At 41.5% G+C, this 22,709-nt stretch overlaps 1 protein-coding gene across 2 annotated transcripts in view; it reads right to left on the bottom strand.

The window, feature by feature from the left end:
• Nucleotides 1-22,709, bottom strand: part of PPP1R1A (protein phosphatase 1 regulatory inhibitor subunit 1A) — a 282,084-nt gene that overhangs the window by 112,279 nt on the left and 147,096 nt on the right. For both annotated transcript variants that reach the window (XM_082244626.1, XM_082244625.1), the window contains exon 2: nucleotides 162-222. In XM_082244626.1, coding sequence (XP_082100752.1) covers nucleotides 162-222 — 61 coding nt within the window. The remainder of the gene's footprint in view (nucleotides 1-161; nucleotides 223-22,709) is intronic.

Genomic DNA, 22,709 nt, shown 5'->3' with positions numbered 1-22,709 from the left:
TTTTAGTCCTGAAGGGGTGTAAATTGTTTATTCCTTAACTGCTTCATACAAGGGATAGAAATTTATCATAATCTTTTAGACCTTATGCATGTGTGTATTTAAATAATAACATTAATTGCACAGTTTATCGCTGTAAGGAAGTAGGAAGTGCTATAACTTACCTGGAGATGACTGGTCACTGCTGAGGACCAATGTTGCAGGTGTTGGTCTTCGTCTTCGAATCTATTTAAAAAAAAAAAAAAAGTAGATTTATTATTATACATAATTATTATTATAAAAGTAGATTTATTATTATAATATTGTTGTAACATAAAGAGACCCTGTCGCCAGAGCATTCATTTCACCCAAAAGCTTCCAATACGATTAGATGCATTTAATGTATTTTATGCTTGTTATTTCCCTTTGAAAACCTTCCTTTGTATGGACATCTAGACACTGCTGCTGGAAGCCACCATCCTGGATGTGATGTCAGTAGTAGATTGTCAATTACCAAATATGGCCATGCTATGCCCGTGTATTGTATACAGCTGTGGAGCAGGGAATGTCCAGGCAGCAGCTAATTGGGCACTGATTTGGCATCAGTGACAACTTCCTTCTCGTTTTTGATTTGAACCCAAGTTTGGACCAGACTTCTGCTCATCCTTGGTCCGCAGCCCCAGCATGCTCAGGGCTGTCACTCAAGTAACACTATTCTCTTCCCCTTTACTCCTTCTCTGATAGCTTCATAAAAGGTTTTGAATGAAGGCGAATGGAGGTATGTAGGGGTTTGTCCAGCACAGACAGTAATTAGAAAATCCAAGAAGAAGAGAGGGTCATGACTTGCAAGGAGGGAAGGGGTTGTGCCAGGGAATTGGCTGTGTTTATATCTGCATTTTTCAAGTTTGTGATGGGGCCTCTTGGAGCATTTGCTTTATTAAATTTCAGTAATTATAAGACTACAGGTAAAAATGAGGGAACAACTGTTTTGTTGGGTGAATAATTAATGAACTGATAAGGGGGATTAGAAAAGACCATCTGCTGGTTCCAAAAGGACAGGGGGTAATGGGGTGGAAATACCCAGTTCTGGTGATATGGGGCCTCCTGAGGAAGTAGTTTAGTTCCCAATTAAATACTATCCAGGGAAAGATGTACAGTGCTTCCCAAAGGTTTGCGAAGACTATTGCATTAGGGAGTGCACCCCAAAGCTCGAACACACATGCCTTTCTCTTCAGCCTCAGCTGCACTGGACAGTGAATGAATGGGAAGTACTTGGTGCTGAGCAGCTTCCTGTTCATTCACAAACTAAAGCATAGTAAACACAGCTGGGGAGAAAAGACAGGAAAGAAGCCAACAGCACTGTGGGGTGGGGGGGACATGGGGGGAAGCCCACACAGTAGGGGAAATTGGCATCGCACATAGTGATTAGGGTGTGTTCAGGCACACCTGGCACACCCCCTGTGAACGCCTATGGTGCTTCCAGATTGGGGTAGTGACATCCCAGGGATTCCTGCTTGGCTTGCTGTTGCCACTTTTTGATGCTGGAAATGAACTTTACCAGTTCATAAAAAGAATTTCCAAAGAACCCGAGCTAGGCCAGAAATGCTGCAAGTTCATGAATTTCCTTGTTCATCTTTATCTAACCCTCCTAGCGGTAACCCCGAGCGTGACTCGGGGTGGATGGGCAGAGCGCGCAGCGGTGTCTTACCTTATCATGGCGATCCAGCGATGATCTCCCATTGCTGAGATCGCCAGCCGTCTGAGATCCCCGCCGCTCGTCCGTCCTCCGTCGGTGTGATGACTTCCTAGTTCCGTTCCCTGCAGCAGCAATGCTGCATGGGAGCGGAACTAGGGAGGGAAATTCAAACGTTGAACGTTGCACAAAACACAAACACACACATAACATTTATATTATATATATATATATATATATATATATATATATATATATATGTATATGTATGTATGTATATATATGTATATATATATATATATATATATATATATAATATATTATATATATATATATATATACACGCACACACACACACACATATATATATATATATATATATATACACACACATATACACGTATGTATATATATAAATATATATATATATATATATATATATATATATATATATATATATATATACACACACACACACACACACACACACACACACACACACATATATATATATATATATATATAGATAGATAGATATAATATAACGCATGAATTATAATCTAATCAATAATATAATTTTATTATATAATATAATATATATATATATATATATATATATATATATATATATATATATATATATATATATATATATTATATTATATATTATATAATAAAATTATATTATTGATTAGATTATAATTCATGCGTTTGTGTTTCAAATTTATCACATATGGGATATCTACTAGAATCTTGTTTTGGTCAGGCTTAAATCAGTAATTACTAAGAATTGTAGGCCTACAATACATAACGGCAAATTTCCATGAAAAAAATTGTACCGCTTTTGGTACATAATTCCTGACAGAATCATACCGCCAGGGAGGTTAATAAGCCTATAATTCTGCTAGTTGCAAATCACTGCACAATAAAGAATACTAGGCAAAACTCTGCTGAAAAACCTCCACTGGATGAACAATAATCTTGTGTGCTCTAATTTCTAGTAGACTCTGTTACTAGCTGAGAAACAGAACATGGTTTTAGTGTAGAGAGGAGTAACACCGCTCAGGTGAGTCTGTGTCTACAATCCAAGGAGGGTGCTGGACCTCGGCTCACCACTGCAAACAGCATATATGAAGAAATTGGTCGCACACCACCAGGAAATTCAGTGAAGAAGAAGGAGTCCTATCTTAAAATGCAGTGACTGTTAGCACTTACTGTACTCTAGTCAGCCTCCTGAGCATGTAGTTTGGGGAAAAAAATTGCCTTTTTTCGCTATTGAAATGTGTGCAAGAATGCATGCAGGACAGCTGAGGAAAGTCTGTGACCACTGTGTGAAGAAGCCCCAGTGAGTTAGAACAGCTCAGTCACAGCCACACCCCCATCTCTCATTCAGAGTAATTTTACAATATCCCTTATGATGAAGTTACAATGGCCCCAGTTACCCAGACCACAAAGATAGTTGGCTAAACCACACAGATGCCCTTTGGTCCTCTATTTTTTCTTTATATTGGTTTATAAAAATAAAAATGCAGTAATATAGAAGTTGAATAAAAAAGCACAACACATTTGGTAGTAAAGTAATACAGTTTGTGTAGAGATGTACACGTTAGAACAAAAGAGGGAAACTGAGAGTGCACAAGGGACAAAGGGTATATGGCTGCAGGGCCGCTGATAGGGGGGACCCCCTATCCTGTAGGGGGCCAGGGCACACAGGGGGGCCCCAACAGCATGGGGAATCGGTGCGGTTGGGAAGAGGGGTAATTACAGAAGGAAGCCCTGTGTGGCTCTTTGCAGCAGCTAAAAGCCAGTTTCTCTCTCTCCTGCCAGCTTTCAGCTACTGCAGGAAAAGACACAGACACAGGGCATTGTTCCTGTAATTGCTTCTCCAACACTGATCCCCCTCCCTGTTCTGAATGCTTCTGATCCCCTCTCTCCCCGTTTGCCCCCCTTTCACTGTGCCCCCCCCCCACCTGCAATGCATTGCAGGCTTCCCCTATCTTGTATAAAAACAACAAATTGTTAAAAAAAAAAAAAATTAAACATTGTAATAAATTATTTATAAAAAATTGTAAAAAAATAATTGTAGACATTTTTAAAATAAATTATATTTTTTTTTATGTAAAAAGCAATTAAAAAGGGCTAATTCATACAAGTTCAATGTTCTGTTTGTGTCCGCTAATAATAATTTTAGTGTATTTTTAGTGAAAATATAGTCTTGATACATTCGGGGGAGGGGGGGGGGGGCTGCCAGGTAGGCTGCATGGGGGCCCCCGTGATTTCTACCTGCAGCCTTGTATGGCTGCATGTGACGTAAGAAGACCTGTGGAGACCGGAAAGTCCAGTGTTGGAGCACTGGAAGTTTAGTGATAGCTATGCTCCCGGCACCCTGTAAAATTGTAAATTGTTAATTAAAGAGGTGGAATGCACAAGGTGGCTGACTTTCTAGAGTTTAGCTTTAATCTTTTACAAATCCATATATAAAACACAGTAATTAAAATATGAAACAGCTAGAAAATAAACTGCAAAAGGTTAATTTTGCATAAATGGTAAAATAATAACACAAAATATGTACAGAGAATACATTTAAGTTTCTGCAAAAAAATTGGGACTATATACATTCAACACCACAATGTGCTCTGTAGATTATCGAAATGCTAAATAATATATATTATCCTAAAATAACATAAATTGCTCAGTTCCGGGAAAGCTTTTCAGCATATTGTGAATATTCATACTATTATTGAAGGAAAATGGTCTTCAGTGGTCTTTAAATAAACCCAGTTGTCAGGCAAACTGATCCGTGTATCAGCTATTACTATGGCTAAAAGCCCAGCCATGCAGATAAACACACTGGGCAACAGAACTGAAGCTTATTACCCTGCCAAAATAAAATGAAAATATCAACTCTGCACTAAACTGGGCCAGTCATGTGCTGCCATATTGTCCAGTACGAGGGCACAGCATATGTTTCAACAAATCGCTTTTTGAAATCAGGAAGAGAATCCAAATTTCCAAGCTATCAGCTCGCAGTACAGTTTTTATGTTTCCTACTTGTCATCGGTAATTCTTCTGCTATAAGATGAATTACAAGCAAATGTTAAGCTGTTGCCTGGATTGGGACTTTAGGATAGGGTGACCAGACGTCCCCGGTTTCCGGGGACAGTCCCCTGATTGAGGACACTGCCCCCGGACCAAGTCTGTCCCTGGTTTTGTCCCTGGAATCAGGGCTGGATTCATGTAGACAAGGCATCCCATCCTGGCTAAGAAACAGCCTGGTGGCTCAGATGCAGATGCCCCCTCCTGGACGATAACACCTTCCTGTATATTATGTAGTCCTGTGCCCAGCGCGCTGTGTATTATGCAGTCCTGTGGCCAGCGCTCTGTGTATTATGCAGTCCTGTGCCATTTGGCAATAAAAAAAAAAAAATGTCCCCGGATCTCATTTTAAAAATCTGGTCACCTTACTTTACGATGTAGTCAGGGGCATGTTTCGGACGCAATTGGGGGGGGGGGGGGGGATCTAAAGTCTTACAATAAATGTCTCAGTGTTTTCAGCAGCCTATCCTAAGTTTTATGCAGCAATTTGTTTGGCATAGAAAAGAGACAAACATGAGCAGTACTATTCCAATGGAATCCCCGGAGGGCTACATGAAACTAACACGGAGTCATCACAGATGTGACAAATAGAAAAGTGTGAGTTATTTATTATGTGACATGACATTACCTCAGTAATCCCACACTGCCTTCAGCTTTGTAAACAGTTTGTTATTACACGATCTCTGACAACTGTGTAGTCAATCTTTTAAAATATTGTAATCATAAAATAACATATTTTTTACTATGTATTGTATCTGGTGATTTTACATCATGTATATTTGCAACACACTGTATAGAAATAATATTTGCATAATTTTTGTACAACTTCTGGTAAAGTGACATCTGATTTATAAGGCCCCAAGGACACTAGGCATTTAGCTCCAGTGTGTTAGTACCCCTATTAGTGAGGTTCCTCCCCCCCCCCGGGTGGGTATGGTGGTTGGAGTTAATCATCCTACATAAGCTGCAGCAGAAAGAGTCTGGAGCAGATTGTGATGGAAAAAGACTATCCTTGGTATTCAACATGTAAGCCTAAAGCCTGAGAGAGAGAACCCTTCAGGGTAGGCCTGTGCAGGCTCAAGAGGAGGACCCACCTGTGGGGAACCTGTAGTGAGGGTATGGAGGAGTTGGGTGACCATCCTTTGTTAACTACACTGTGGTGAATTTGCTAATGTGATGGAGGTGAAAGTTGAGATATACTGTAAGAAACTGTAAGAAACACTAATTTCTGCCCTAGAAAAAGAAAATCGTTAAAAGGCTGAATATGTGGACATTACTTATTTCCAGTGTTGGGTCCCAGGCCAGGAGAATGTGAGAATTGCAGTAAAATTACAGAATTATGCCACATTTTGCCTCTTCAATAAAAGTTTTTTTAAACAAAAAATAAATAAAATGGCGGAGCCTCTCCCTCTGTCTCAGTACTTGAGCCTTGAATCAAGGCTGCCAACAAGTGCATGAGAGTTACATTTAGGTGCAGGCAGACGGCATAGGTGTACCATCCAGCCCTACTGCCAGAAGCCTGTTAAACTCCATGAGAGGCTGAAAGCTGCTGTGGATTGACGGTGCTACTAATGTTTAGGGCAGTATTCATCCACAGACAAACACCTGAAATGCGAGCCCTGGAGAAAGGGCTAGAAGACCCTGGATGTCCTCTAGCCCAGAAATGTGGCAGGTTCTCTCTAATTGCCACCACTTCTAATGCACATTTTGAGAAACTTACAATGGGCAGTGAAAAGTAAACTGCCTGTACAAATGAGTAAGATTGAAGAAAGGCTGAAGTCCAGCTTCAAAACTGAATAAAAGCCAAAATTAGTGCGATAAAGTAGAATATAGAACAGGCAGCTCGTTCTTCCAAATAAATTACTTTATTATAGCAAGCAGAGTGTACAAAATACAGCACTTTACATGTTTCGGCAACCAGCAGCAAAAAAAAAATTACCATTTAAAGCACACTAGGGGCGCCGGTCCTATTGCTGGCTATGGGGGGGGGGGGGGGTCGGCAGCCTACGTGCTGCCAGGAAGAGGCGCCGATTGGTGGCCGTTCTGGGTGTCATCGGGGTGCAGAGCCGTCAGAGCAAGGAGGAGCAGCGGCGCGCGTGGTCGGTCGAGAGACGTGTCTCCCATCTTCAGCAGCCCACAGCAGTTGGTCCGGACGAGTGAGCCAGTCCAAGAGCAGGTATGTGGCAATTGAAGCAGCCAGTTCCTCCGTCTCTCTCCGCTCTCACTCAGGGCAGCGGCGGTGTAAGGTGTCCATGTGTCCTCGGGTTGTGTGCAGACTCAGAGCTAGAACTGACCAGGCCAGGACACGTCTTCCTCCGTCCTCTCCCAGCCAGCAGCTCCTGGTCCTGGATATGGCGAAGTTTAAGCTATTTGCTTTTGGGTTTAACTTTACCTGATGTACAATGTACCTGTGACATGCCTGTACCATGACCTGTGACATGCCTATACCATCACCTGTGCCATGCCTATACCAATCACCTGTGCCATGCCTATACCATCACCTGTGCCATGCCTATACCATCACCTGTGCCATGCCTATACCATCATCTGTGCCATGCCTGTGCCATCCCTGTACCATCACCTGTGCCATGACCTGTGCCATGCCTATACCATCTCCTGTACCATGACCTGTGCCATGCCTGTACCATGACCTGTGCCATGCCTATACCATGACCTGTGCCATGCCTATACCATCATATGTGCCATGCCTGTGCCATCCCTGTACCATCACCTGTGCCATGACCTGTGCCATGCCTATACCATCTCCTGTACCATGACCTGTGCCATGCCTGTTCCATGACCTGTGCCATGCCTATACCATGACCTGTGCCATGCCTATACCATCATCTGTGCCATGCCTGTACCATCACCCTTACCATGACCTGTGCCATGCCTATACCATCTCCTGTACCATGACCTGTGACATGCCTGTACCATGACCTGTGACATGCCTGTACCATCACCTGTGCCGTGCCTATACCATCATCTGTGCCATGCCTGTACCATCACCTGTGCCATGACCTGTGCCATGCCCTTATCATGACCTGTGCCATGCCTATACCATCTCCTGTACCATGACCTGTGACATGCCTGTACCATGACCTGTGCCATGCCTATTCCATCACCTGTGCCATGCCTATACCATCATCTGTGCCATGCCTGTGCAATGCCTGTACCATCACATGTGCCATGCCCTGTGCCATGCCTATACCATCACCTGCGCCATGCCTGTGCCATCATCTGTTCCATGCCTGTGCCATGCCCTTACCATGACCTGTGCCATGCCTATACCATCTCCTGTACCATGACCTGTGCCATGCCTATACCATCACCTGTGCCATGCCTGTACCATCACCTGTGCCATGCCTATACCATCCCCTGTACCATGACCTGTGACATGCCTGTACCATGACCTGTGACATGCCTGTACCATGACCTGTGACATGCCTTTACCATGACCTGTGACATGCCTGTACCATCATCTGTGCCATGACCTGTGCCATGCCTATACCATCATCTGTGCCATGCCTGTGCAATGCCTGTACCATCACATGTGCCATGACCCGTGCCATGCCCTTACCATGACCTGTGCCATGCCTATACCATCTCCTGTACCATGACCTGTGCCATGCCTGTACCATGACCTGTGCCATGGCTATACCATCACCTGTGCCATGCCTGTACCATCACCTGTGCCATGCCGATACCATCCCCTGTACCATGACCTGTGACATGCCTGTACCATGACCTGTGACATGCCTGTACCATGACCTGTGACATGTCTTTACCATGACCTGTGACATGCCTGTGCCATGACCTCAAAGTCACGCAATTTTTTACTGCATTTCTTGCCGTGAAGCAATACCTATTACATTTTTCTTTTTGCGCCCCCCAAAAATTTTGAGCACCAGCCGCCACTGGCAACCAGCCCTAATCCTAGCCAAAACGTGTGGATTTGAATCTTTAAAGGGTTTTCTGTCGCTCCCTCTAAGTGTGATTTCTCCTAAATTCCTGTACGTGTAACCACACAGAAAATGAAAGGAATCTCCTCAGTGGTCATGCAGACAGCAGTGAAAAAAAACCTGTCTAGTTTCCAACCCATCTGCACTATAGGAAACTGTGTTTATTGTGTGTGTCTCTTTTGGAGAGACTCTGCTTGCCTTCTGACTGGTAACTACATAGGAAATTAGGAGAGATCTCCCCATCCTCCCACAAATGGACTTGCCTGCTCAACATTGTGTGTGGCGAGCCTGCCAGATGCTACTGAAATTAGAGACTGAACTTAGTGCAGACGAAGTATCTACCACTGACCCTGAGCAGATGAGTTCTGCTATTAAGAACATCGCTCATCAAAGTCTATTACATGTGCTTCCAACTCCCATAGTTTTATGAATGTGTTTTTGCTGGTTTTAATACAATGCTACACACCAGTTATGTTCTGGGTTCTCCATGTGTTCTTTTACAATATATAAGAACATTCCTAGGGCTCTGTCCTAGCTGCAGGATCATCCTGAACATGTTTCTAAGGGTTGTTTAAACACAGTTTTGTTAACTTTACCTTTACTTTCAACTCTACTTTCTTCCTCTCTATTAGACAATAGCTAAGAATTTTTGTGTTTTGTGAACTTAAGATTTTGAAGGCCCCTTGAACCGCCTTTAGGGAAAGGGAGCCTTGACTGCCGGAAACATGGCATCACTGTGGGTGTGAGCCTAAAAGAGAAGTTAAGTAACTCCCTTGGGATTGGCTACAAAGACCTGAGGTGACTGGGTGGAGCCTGAACTCTAGGAAAAGGCTACGCTGGGGAACATCCAACTGCTCTGAGGAGATTCAGATGTTACAAGAGTTGCCCACCCACCGCCCGTTGTGATGTTTTGTCACAGATTTATTGGCGGTTTTGACCTTGCCAGCAATTGATGTTGCTTTATGGGCTATGCCCTCAAGTTAAATTCTGGGGTCAGTCTAATGTCTGTCTGGCACTGATGGTAAGGACAGGCCTATTAGACTATGTAAGTTTATGTTTTATGGGTGCTCACGGTAGAACTGTGACTGGCATTGTCGGGTGCTCACAGTATAACCGTGACTGGTACTGTTGTTTGGTACATTTGGAAAGTTTTACTTTTGCAAAGTTCAATAAAGCTGTGGCCTTGCCCTATTTCCAACTTAATCAGCTTCTGTGGCTTTTTGGGGGGCAAGGTATTGGTTTATTAGCTGCTCATAAATGAGCCTATGCTTCTCAGCAGTCAAGTTTATTATTGCTCCTCCACCCTCTTACTTCCTCTATTCTTGCCAAGTGAGAGTGATGTACCTTCATCTACCTGCAACATCCTGGGATGTGTGACTGTAATATCCCAGGAGATTATGGGATGCTGGAGGTACACAAGTGCTAAAGTAACGTAAGGTTTAAGGCCTGCATAGATGTTACCTATGCAGACATGACATCTCATATCATCTTCTTGGTATTTAATGATCTCTTGGTATGTGTGATGTGATTTTTCTAGGATTCTGCAGGTGGCTGAAGGTTCGTCACCAGCAGAAATGACAGGGGCGTAACTACAGGGGTTGCAGGGGTTGCGATTGCAACCGGGCCCAATGCTCCAGGGGGCCCAGCATTGGATAGGAGGGGAGGCGGGGCAGCATGTAGAGAAATCACTGTCCTCCTTTTTCCTCCTGTAGCTGCAGAAAGAAAATGGAGGAGATTGGATCCTCTGTATGCTTCCCCCGCCACTCCTCCTATCCAGTTCACTTGTGTTCTGCTGTCTGGGCCCCTGTGTGCTCCCCTGGTCCCCCCCCCCCACTGTGATCCCTCCCCTTTCCTGCCGGCTGCTGCAGGGGATGTGTAACAATAGAGAACCAGGAAGGGGTCGGTAAATATGTAATTTACCAGCTCCTTGCTTCTCTAAATGGGCAGAGTCATAGTCAGTGACATTGTAAAAAAATTAAATAAAATGATAAAAAATAATACAATTAAAATACCAAAAAATAAAAACTACTGACACCAGTGGGTGAACTTTCAGGATCGCAAAGGTCACACTTGCAACCGGGCCCTGGCATTCCACCACCGTGGGGAGGCCCCAAGATGGCAGGAAGGGGGGCCCACTGCAAAACTTGTGAAAGGGACGCGCTGTGGGACCGCAATAAAGGGCCCCGCAAGCGGAGTAAAGGGCCCCAGGATCAGTGGGAAGAGCCCGGGGCTTGAAGGGAAGGGCCCCGGCCAGGGGTCCGGGGGGCCCTTCATGGTTTCTTGCACCGGGGCCCTGAAGGTTCTAGTTACGCCTCTGAGAAATGAGGAAGTGGGGGGGGGGGTGGAGGAGCTGAATGAATTTATATACAGTTCACAAAATATGAACTAAGTAAATGAATGCGGAATAAAGGAAAGAGATGGATGGTTCAGAAAGTGCAGTAAGTGGAGAAAGGTCAACTTTAGGTTAATTAAACATGGTCTTATTGGGTACTGTTTTCATCCCTTTATGTGATCAATAAAGCCATGTTGAGTGGACTTATGTCGAGTGCTGTAATCTTTTAAGCTGTTAGTTACATGTAGTACTGGCAATTTTGTGTCAACTACTGTACAGAATCACCCTCCTTAGTGTTTTTGTTCCTAAGAAAAAATGAATTGCAGTCAATGAAGGGTTTGTGTCACTGAAATATCAAACAATTTGTACCTCAGTTGCTAAGCAATTGAAGTTTTGCAGCTTTTGGAGCTAGCAATGGACTGTCAAGCATTGAGGGATGCTCGTGTTTTCTAATACAGTTGCTAGTGATCATAGCACACCAGCAATTTGTAGCTGCCTAGATAAATATTGAACTCTGCAATGGATGCTACAGCAACAAATCTGTATCCAGCTACAAATCATCAGGGGAAATAATCAGAAAGATCAGTAGCTGCTACAAATCTTAACTACAAATAGTTATTATAGCATGGGCCTTAAGCTGACCAGAAGAGCCTTCTCCTTATCTCTATGGAATCACTCCCTTGCTAGTCTGAAATGCTTCTGAATCTCTATTGTTAGCAAATGACTGACATCTCACTGGTCCAAGTAGATGGTAAGCTAGTGGTCCAGTTACTGGCGAGTTCTTGCCAGGATCTTTCATAAACTATATTGCCAAAAGTATTGGGACACCTGCCTTTACACGCACATTAAATTTAATGGCTTCCCAGTCTTTGTCTGTAGGGTTCAATATTGAGTTGGCCCACCCTTGCAGCTATAACAGCTTCAACTCCTCTAGGAAGGCTGTCCACAAGGTTTAGAAGTGTGTCTATGGGAATGTTTGACCATTCTTCTAGAAGCGCATTTGTGAGGTCAGGCACTGATGTGGACGAGAAGGCCTGGCTCGCAGTCTCCACTCTAATTCATCCCAAAGGTGTTCTATTGGGTTGAGGTCAGGACTCTGTGCAGGCCAGTCAAGTTCCCCCACCCCAAACTCACTTATCCATGTCTTTATGGACCTTGCTTAGTGCACTTGTCCAAATCATCTGGTGGAGGGGGGATTATGGTGTGGGGTTGTTCAGGGCTTGGGCTTGACCCCTTAGTTCCAGTAAAGGGAACTCTTAAGGGGTCTGCATACCAAGATATTTTGGACAATTTCATGCTCCCAACTTTGTGGGAACAGTTTGGGGATGGCCCCTTCTTGTTCCAACATGACTGCACACCAGTGTACAAAGCAATAAAGACATGGATGAGCGAGATTGGGGTGGAGGATCTTGACTGGTCTGCACAGAGTCCTGACCTCAACCCAATAGAACACCTTTTGGATGAATTTGAGTGGAGACTGCGAGCCAGGTCTTCTTGTCCATATCAGTGCCTGACCTCACAAATGCGCTTCTAGAAGAATGGTCAAACATTCCCATAGACACACTCCTAAACCGTGGACATACTTCCTGGAAGAGTTGAAGCTGTTATAGATGCAAAGGGTGGGCCAACTCAATATTGAACCCTACGGCCCAAGACTGGAATGCCATTAATATTCATGTGCGTGTAAAGGCAGGTGTCCCAATGCTTTTGGTAATATTGTGTATAAAATGACCCTTACTGTGTGCTAGGGTAAAAGAGCAGCCATGAATGCTGTTAACATTCTGGATGTTATGGTACATGCTTAATAGAGTTATCACTTAATTCATTGTTTTCACAAAGACTGTCAGCTTGATACACAGTTATGTAGCTGTTGTTACTTTTTACCCACTATTCACTTGATCATATTTTAGGTACAGATCTTTTTTCAGTAAGTGAGGAAGCGGAAAAATTGTGTACAATGAAGTGACTTTCCTGTAGATTAAGCTGTAGGTGATTGTTTTTGGAGCTGACAGCAATTGTCCTCATCACACAACAATTGCAGATTAATGCTTTAGTAAATCAATGACACACATGAATTATGCAAATGAGGTGAGTAAATTCTATCTACAACCTTAAAAGTCCTTGCAGAAATTAGTGGTAGCTAAATCACTAAGTAGTTTGTGGGTAGGTGCAGCGTGATATGGGGGGGAAGAAAACACAGGAGTCCAAGTGCAGCAACAAGAATATATTATAACAGAAGGCTAGCAATACAAAGCAAAGGCCATCCAACTGTGAACACTCACAAGTTGTAACAGCAATGTGACAGCTGACTGGTAATTCAGAAATGCCAGCAGCATTTGTCTCAGGGAGCAGAATGTGGCCTGGCTGGTTTGTACCCAAATGGGGGGGGGGGGGGGGGGGCTTCCAGGAAGGATGGCATATCCCTGCACTTCTCCTACTCCTTCAGAACCTTTTCCTGGAGCTAAGCACTGTCCCTGACAGAATGGCGACCTGTCCCTACTCTAACCACTTGCAAAATGTGCATCGAACCCAGGAGCCAGGATCTTAAATTGACTCTGCCTGACCCAAAATGGCTTCAAAGTCACATGAGAGTGCCAGCATCCAATAGGATAGCTTCCTCCCTGTAACTAAGGGAAACTAAGAGGAAATTAGTTCCTCTTGACTTCCGTCCTCATTTGCATTGTCGCTGTGGACAAGCGCCACCTGCAGGGGAGAAAATAGACTGAACCTGCCTACAAGTTGAGCACACTAAATGCAAAGCTACTAATAGGTCATGTTCTTGGATTAGTTGACACAGGCAAGCTATAAAGGTCCTCATTTATAGCTAAAATCTGTAAGGAAAGGTTTTTTCTAGCCATACATGCTTGCAGTAAATTTACTCTGAAAAACAGAGCACAGAATCCTTTGAATTTCAAATGTAACACCATGTCTAAATATTATAAATGCTGGCAGCAAAGGTTGCAATCAGTCTTTACTACTGTCTTTAGATTTTTAAACTGCTGATGTAGTGTGAGGTCCTGCTTAAATAAATATGCATTGACTGGATTGCCTTCAACAACATAGTTTTTGGCAAAGAAAAGGAAGATTGTGCAATCAGACTGTAACATGTATAGCTTGCCCGCTATAGTCTTAACTTAGTCCTAGTCAGCTAAGAGGACATGGATTATTGATTCCAATGGAACTTCTACAGACTTCTCAGCTGGGCACAATGTTTCACCATGCAATCAGTTGTGTTTTTGATAGAATATTCTCCTATACTGATCACAATTAAATTTTAACATATAACACATTGTTTTCAAACAATACAACATTGCCAAATTCCCTTCTACTGACTAAAGGGAAATTTTAATTCATACCTCATTGCTTTCAAACAATACAAAATTGCTAGAATGAAAACACTAAAATAGCCATAGGAAGACATATAGAGACTTATCCCCAAGGGATTATTTATTTTATTATTATTTTTTTTTGATCATTATCTGACTGCACTTCCCTCATTTACAGCTTTTCCTCCCCTCACAGCATAAAATGTTGTAACATTTCAACGTGTGCACAGGCACTGATAAACTGATTTTCAGTGAATGCTCACACAACAGTCAGAAAAAAGGTTTTCATGTTCTGTCTCAAGCTGCCTGGCCACAGAAAAGATGGGGTCTTACAAGTGACAACATGAAGACCCAAATCCTACATGAACAGGGTTCTTCATCTTTTAATGAATATGAAGTTCTCTGAAATAAAATTCAGTTATTTAATTAGTGAAGTCTCCTTCATACCTATCAATGTGATTTTTTCAAAATAATCCAGGTGTATTATGACAAACCTCACCGGTCTTTCTACAGCTTTATGTTCAGTAACGTTGTCCTTTAAGTCATTTGCTTATCACATTTTATATCCAATGTGCCACCTACTTTGACTGTTTAGCCTAAAACTAGGCATGTAACCCCTATTCTTGTTGATCACATCCATTTTTTTGGCATGCTAGCCTCACATCGAAAACTAAGAGTTTACAAAGTTATGAAAATTCTCGTACGACAGAATAAAAATTAGGAAGTGATGTAATGTGTTGTAGTGTATTTCTATTGTTTTTTTGAAAGACAAGTATACTAATTAAATGGAAATCGCCGATCTGAGATCGTACAACAAAAATTTTTATGCTTGTCCCATTGGATAATTTTGCATGAATTGTCATGATCGGCTCTCGAAAGCTGTGTACTAACGATTAGATTATCGTACGATTGCTTCAAATTCAGTATTTTTTGTACAATTCTCTGATTGTGTGTACGGTCCTTTACTTCCCACAAGCTAAGTATTGAGGAACATATAATCCCTAAATTAGCACTTGCAAATCTTCTCCTGACCAGCCAGAACACACTGATGTTACGACTAAGCGCCAGATGGGCATGAAATGTATCATCATTTTCTGCCCCCTACTATTGCATGACGTTCATGTGCCATATTTTACTATGAAGCCTTTAAGAAGTGCAGACATCTGGATTTCTTTTGTGCATTCTAATGACGGCTGGCAGGCCAGCCGTGCATCTTGTGATACAGTGGAGCAGTGATCAGCTAAGAAAATAAGCAGCAGTCTGGAGTGGTGCAGAGCTTTTTGAACACACCTATGATGTTTGTATATTTATTATTTAGTGGTTATTCATTAAGCTGGCCATTTTAGATTTTTGTTCAAACATTTGTAGAAAAATGTTTGTCAGAACATTTTTCTTTCCATCATTAAGTCAACTAATTCTGTTTGAGAAATTCAAATTTAATCCAGACCTGCTACTTGAATGTAATCCCAGACATATAAAACAGGCTTTATTAAATATTTACAATTTTTGCCTGAGGCCCAGTTCACATAGGGGCGATCCGACTTCGGGGGGCGACCTCCGAGGTCGCAGTGCGAGCAGCGCGCCGCGACCTTGGAGCGGCCGCCACGGACTTCATAACATTGAAGTCTATGGCGGTCACCTCCGGGTCGCCCCAAAGAAGCTCCGGACCCTTTTTCTAAGTCAGAGCGACTTGTGTCGCTCCTATTAGAACGGGTCCGCAGCTTCCCTATGGAAGGTGACCTACGGCGACCTGTGAGGCGACCAGGTCGCCTCACAAGTCGCCTTAGTGTGAACGGGGGCTGAACGACAACCAAATTCACAGTTGCCATTTCATGTGTTCAAGAAAAAGTTCCCACACCACTGCTTAAAAATGTTGTCATCACTGCGGTCAAAAACATATGCTGGTTTGACCTCACAACCCATTAGTAATAAAACAAATGTTCTGAAATTACACTGGTGCATAGCCAGCTTTAGTAGTGTTGGCAAACTAGAGAAATCTGGTAGACTAAAATCTGAATTGTTTCTCTGAAATTAGCATAGGTAGGGAGAAATTATGCCAATCGTTAAGGTTATCTGGTTTCAAATCAGTATTTGAGGCTGTGTATACCCACATGCTAAAGACATCTTAAATCCAGCAAACAATAAAACTCATTTGTTCAAAAATGTATATACAGTAAAGAGATCCCCATAAAAGCATTGTTCTAACATCTATTTGCAAGGATTTTGTTCAGGTTTTAAATCTCATAAGCCTCCATCAAAAAAATGATTTATGATTGGTTCTTATGAGTTTCTGGAATGCACACCATCGGTGTTCTTTACTTATTCAATAAACCCATTTATACTTTGTATGACTGCACCACAAGACAATTTATATTTATAGACTTAGCACAACATTTTCCTATGATACACATGATGTAATTAGGTTATTAAAACCATCTTCCGAAACATGTTATGTTCTCTAAATATAAGACTAATTGCAATAATTGAGGGCAAAAAAATCATATTTGAGCCAAGATATAATTAGAAATGTATGGAATAATAATTTAGAAATTATTTTTATTTTCAAGGTTATTTCCTAGGGCAACCAATAGGGCATTGCTTTTTCTAACTTGTGCCTGAAAATAAAAGGTGATTCTGATGACTTGTACAGAAAACACTTGTTTTGTAATGTATGTTAGTTATAATGAAAGACCCCAATGTGTTATTGTTATGGCATACTGTATATATCAGATTATAATAAATCTTCTCACAAACTGTCAGTGTCCTTCTCGTATCATGTTATCAAATTGTTTTGATTAACAGTGCAAAGTACATCCAAGTGGCAAGCACAGATTTTACAAATCACCTGCAGTACAGAAAATGGACAAATAAATAAGACACTTCTAGTGTTGAGCGAACACGGACTGTATTGTTCGGGTTCGTACCGGATAATTGGATTTTTGTTACCCAGACACGGACCCGAAAACTTTACTGTATGTTCGGGTTTAAAATCCGTGTTCGGTAATTTTATTTCCTGTATGTAATGGTGCGCTTTTAATGGCGGCTTTCAACAGCCAATCAACAAGCGTTTAACTGGTGTGCCATAGAAGCCATCACAGCCATGCCTACTAATGGCATGGCTGTGATTGGCCAGCTGAAGCATGTGACCCAGGTCTTTATAAGCTCGAGACACAGCGCGCTGTGCGTCAGTCTGCTGTAGTGTAGGGAGAGAGCACACATAACGGTGCTGGCTGCTGCTGATTAGGGACAGACAGGGAAAAACAACATTGTGCCCGAAAATAATGCAGGGACAGGTCGGAGTGTAGGCAGGGAAAGATATTTGAGCATTTTAGGGACAGGCTGGAGAGAGTAGGCAGGGACAGATAGGAGACACAGGACAGAACAATCGTCCGTTAGCGATCTACATCGATTTTGCTGTGTGGGGGGTTGTGCAGTGAACGATCTTTTTGCCCTCACTTGAGCCCACTGAGGAGGAGGAGGGATAAAAAAATATATTTTTATCAGTCTGTTGTGTGCAGCGTTCAGCTATATTTTACTACAGAGTGCTGTTCTAATCTGCTATTTAAAAATTACAAATTTAAAGGGACATTTTTTTAAAGAGCACTTGTCATGCTCTTAACTACATTTTGCTGCCATTTGCAGCACTCTAGCCCTTTCCATTGGTTTTTTAGAGCCATTTTAGTGCCTGAAAGTTCGGATCCCCATTGACTTCAATGGGGTTCGGTGTCCGGGTAAAGTTCGGAAAAAGTCCGGGTCACGGACCTGGACTTTTTTTTCAAGTTCGGCCGAACCCGCTGAACACGGACATCCAGGTGTCCGCTCAACTCTAGACACTTCACATGAATCATCAAACTTATGCTATTTTCAAATTGCACTATCATTTTGAGTAAAAAGTACCTCTTTCTTGGCATCAACTGAAAAAATTCCCGACTTGCAATCTGAGTCATCAGAGGATGTAGAAAACTTCAAATAGTTATCCTTTATGTAGCTAAAACATACAATCCTACACAAATGCTTATAGGCTAAACCCCCATCATTACAATTATTCTTAAGTAATTTATTTCTATATTTCAAATTGCAAAAAATAAATTTTTTGTATTTTACCAACCCTGACAAAACAAAAAGTGATTCAATGCTTCAGGCATGCACATTTGTATCTAATGAGAATAGCAGCTAAGGATCCCCCAGCTATAGTGAACCTGAAGGGTAACAACTAGTACAACACAATTTATCTTTTCTATTTTTATATTATAAAAGATACAAAATATTGGCCTCTAAGTAAGCATGCATACAAGTCCAACTGTGACAAAATGATGAGTCTTGTGAACTATTTCTGATAAATGTTTACACTATGAACTGCATAGCGGTATCAATGTGCTTTTAATAAAACATTCTAGAGCTTTTGAGCTCCCTCGTGTGATTCAAAGCCAATGCAATCAATTTATAGTCTCTAGCTACCAAGAATTTTGTACTTTTATACATTGTAAGACACTGAAAAGAAAATTGTAGGATTATTGGATGGGATTTTTAGGCACTATATACTTACCAACATGAACAAATATTAAATAAATTACACATTTTTTTATGCAGGTTTTGCACCCTCCTTGTACTTTTGGAAAATCAGATTTTAGTAAGCAACTCTCTCCACATATGTTTGCTTTTTGCTCCTTGTTTTTCTTATTTTTTACTTTTCCTATATTTGTAGTAACAAACAGCCATTGGGCAATATACTTATTATTGGGTATAAATGTGCTTACATATATTTTTTATTAAGATTGATCATTTGTGGAGTGGCATTCTTGCACAATGTCTGCTGGATATTGTTTAAAATATACTGTATCTCAGGGCTTTTTTTCAGCGGGAACGCAGGGGAACGCAGTTCCTGCACCTCTAGTACTGAATGTATGCCATGGCAAAGGGTTCTTGGGTGTGCTGGAGGGTCTACTGATGCTGGCTGCTGGGGGATCTATTGTTGCTGGAGGGTATCTATTTTTGCATGCAAATCTATTGTTGCTGGTGGAGGATCTTTTGTTACTGGGGGTTAATTGTTGCTGGAAGGGATCTACTGTTTAGGGAGGGGTCCATTGATGCTTGCTGCTGGAGAGTCCATTGATGCTTGCTGCTGGGAGATCTATTGTTGCTGCTGGGAGATCTATTGTTGCTGCAGGGGTTCTATTGTTGCTGGATGGGGGGTCTATTGCTGCTGGCTGCGGGGATCTATTTTATTACTTTTCTTGTTATAATTACCAAATTCCATACTACAAAATGATACTTGGCCCTATATTCTCCAAAAGGGGCTGTACTGGGAGCTGGGTAGGGGGGTGGAAACAAGGGTCAGTGCTCGGAGGTGGGTAGGGGGCGGAGACACAAAGTGACTTAGAACGGGGGAGTTCCTGCAACTATTCTCTGAGAAAAAAAGCCCTGCTGTATCTTAGGTAACCAGCGAACCATTTTATCTACTATTTTTGGTCTACACTTGTATGTAACTTTTTGAAAGAACCAATAGCCCTTTTTTGTTTTTTTGTTTTTCGTTATTAGAGCCCCCCTTCTCCTTTTGGAACATATCTAAGCCATATTCTTCCTGACCTTGATTCATCCATAAGTCCCTGAAGACTATATATTTTAAGTGTTATGGCTAAATTTTGTAAATCTAGCTGGGATAGCTATATTGGCATCCTCTGTGCCTCTTTGAGCCTACATCATGAGTCCACCCACACTGGTGAGTGTACTGACTTTTTTGATGATTGTGAGTGTCCTCATTCAATGTAACTTTTGATGTTAATATTATTGTTTTCATGGAGTATGATATTTACAGTATATGTACCCATATTTTAGAGGCCACCACTCTATTGACCCCCCAGATGAAGAACTTTTGTATTTGAGGATTCAAATGCATTGGGGTTTATTTACTAAATGATGGCATCTATAATTGCCTGTATATATATGGTGGCCTAATTCTGTTGGATATATCAGATTTCTTGTTTTTATCTGGTCTATCATGACTATGTTTTTTTTTAATTATGTATAAATAAAATGTGTAATTTTATGTAACATATGTTCATGTAGGTATGTATACAGTACCCAAAAAATCCCATCCAATATTCTTAAAATTTTCATTAGTAGTAGGGATGTGGCACTATGGGGGTTTATTTACTAAAGCTAGAGAGAGTGCAAAATTAGTCACATTTCTGCATAGAAACCAATCAGCTTCTAACCTCAGCTTGTTCAATTAAGCTTTGACAATAAAACCTGGAAGCTGATGGGTTTCTATTCAGAATTATGACTAACTTTGCACTCTCTAGCTTTAGTAAATAAACCCCCTATTTGTCTAACATGACTGGATCAGATTGGTATACTAAAAAATAAACTATTATTTTCAATCACTGCCTATCTGGTAATCTTAAAGCTGACTTTTCCCCACTTTTAAATCATTTTAAATTCATTAAAAAACACATTTTTTTCTTTTACTTACACTTACATTTAGGAATACCTATAGAATGCTAATAAGCTTTTCAGCCAGGTGATGCCTATACATGTAGAAGGAGACATTGTAGCACATGCTGATTGCATTAGCATTATGTATGTAATGCATTTACATGTTTTAATCCTTAGAGGAGGACACACCATGTGCAAAGCGCACCTCTTTCAGATTCATGATTTTCCCTCATACTACTCATTCTTAACATTTCACTTTGCAATCTTTCCGAATGATCCAACACTTTTGAATGTCATTTGGTAGTATTTTAGTTATTGAAAAGAAATATTCGCTTTTGAATGACAGCAAAATATGTGGCTCAGAGGAGACCTCAATTAAATGATTCTAAAGTTTGCCAATATATTCTTGTGATATTTAGGTATTGCTGCTCTCTTGGAGATACAAAAGGCCATCAAGCAAGCAGATCATCTATTTACTACGCTGCACAATTTTACCAGCGGTTTCTTGAGATCTATTCCACTTGGAAAGCAATTCAGTGGGGGTGAATGTGCAAATTGGTCTCATTTGCTAAACTGCATTGTTGGAGACAACTTTAACAGTATATGAGAAATAAAATCCTCTCAGTGGGGCCACAGATAGCAAAAAATGTGACGAAGATTGCCATCCTTCCTTACTGTAGCCAAACATAACAAAAAAAAAAAAACACCTTTCTGGTGCATTGCAGTGCATGTTAACATGTGTTGCAATATGGATTCCTAATCCTTTGGAAATTTGGAATTGGCTGTTAACATATGGAAATGGAAGAAATACTAGAATTCCAACTTTTTTTTTTGTAACGTTTTGCACCACAACGCAGTGCATGTGTGTTGTGATGTGTTGCAGGTCTGTTGCCCTATATTATATTGTGCGCTGGGGTGTCATTCTAAATGTGTCGTGGATTTTGTACATTTGTTACTGCAATGTGAGTCTTAATGCCTTAATTGGTGTGTGGATCTTATTAATCTCAAAGTCTGCTACTGCATAAATTCATTTATAAATGTTTCCATAATAAAGCAGTATAAGGGTCCCTTGCCATGCTCTCACTTCTTGTGTCTGCTATTAATACTCTTGTCTGTGTGAACATGTTTCTGGAAGATTCTTAGATGAATATATGCAGGCATAGAGGATTATATAATGTTCAACCTATGGTCGTTAAAGTGGCCCTCTACAACTAAGACTAGGACACTAAAGTAAGTTTGGTTCTATGTTTTCTTCCTCACGCTTTTACCTAAATGGTCTTGGTAGAGTTCTTCATAACAAAACAGTTTACACTAAAAAGAAGACACCTATTAAATTGGGCCTGCCTTGTAGTAATGTAGCACTGCCCCTTTGAGGACTGCTAAATTCTTCACCTTTTTGGGTCCCTCTGGGTTACCGTTAGCAACTGCATGCACAAACGTAACACTTTATTTACGGCTCCGTCAATGATCAGTCTAGGGGTTGTAGTTGTTTTTGTTGTTTTATTTTAAATATGGATGGGAGAATGGATAGAGTGGGATACTCCTGAATTGAACGAATCACAGTTGATGAGGACTCCTATTTGAGGATGCAGCCAGGCTGCAGTTTCACCTTGCCACTAGAATTTAAGGTAAAGTCTCTGTCATGAAATTTTATTGAGCAATTATCTTCAGGGTACTCACCTAGCACCCCCTTTCACCAGCTGACACCTGTCCTCTGACTACTCCGGGGTGGCCCCCTCACAGGTCAGGCCCTCGGACATGATCCCCTGTACTCACGATACTGTTTTTCAAGGTTCTCCAGTGTCTCAACCCCTCTAGTCAGCTCTCCTGGACCTCTGGGTTCAGCTCCTTCCTCCTGGTTCATCAAGCCGACTGCCTGTGACCACATG

The sequence above is a fragment of the Pelophylax lessonae genome (assembly GCF_965119305.1).
Source record: "Pelophylax lessonae genome assembly, chromosome: 2".
Taxonomy (NCBI): Eukaryota; Metazoa; Chordata; class Amphibia; order Anura; family Ranidae; genus Pelophylax; species Pelophylax lessonae.
Note: the sequence above shows the minus strand (reverse complement) of the source record. Positions and strands in the feature narration are given on the sequence as shown.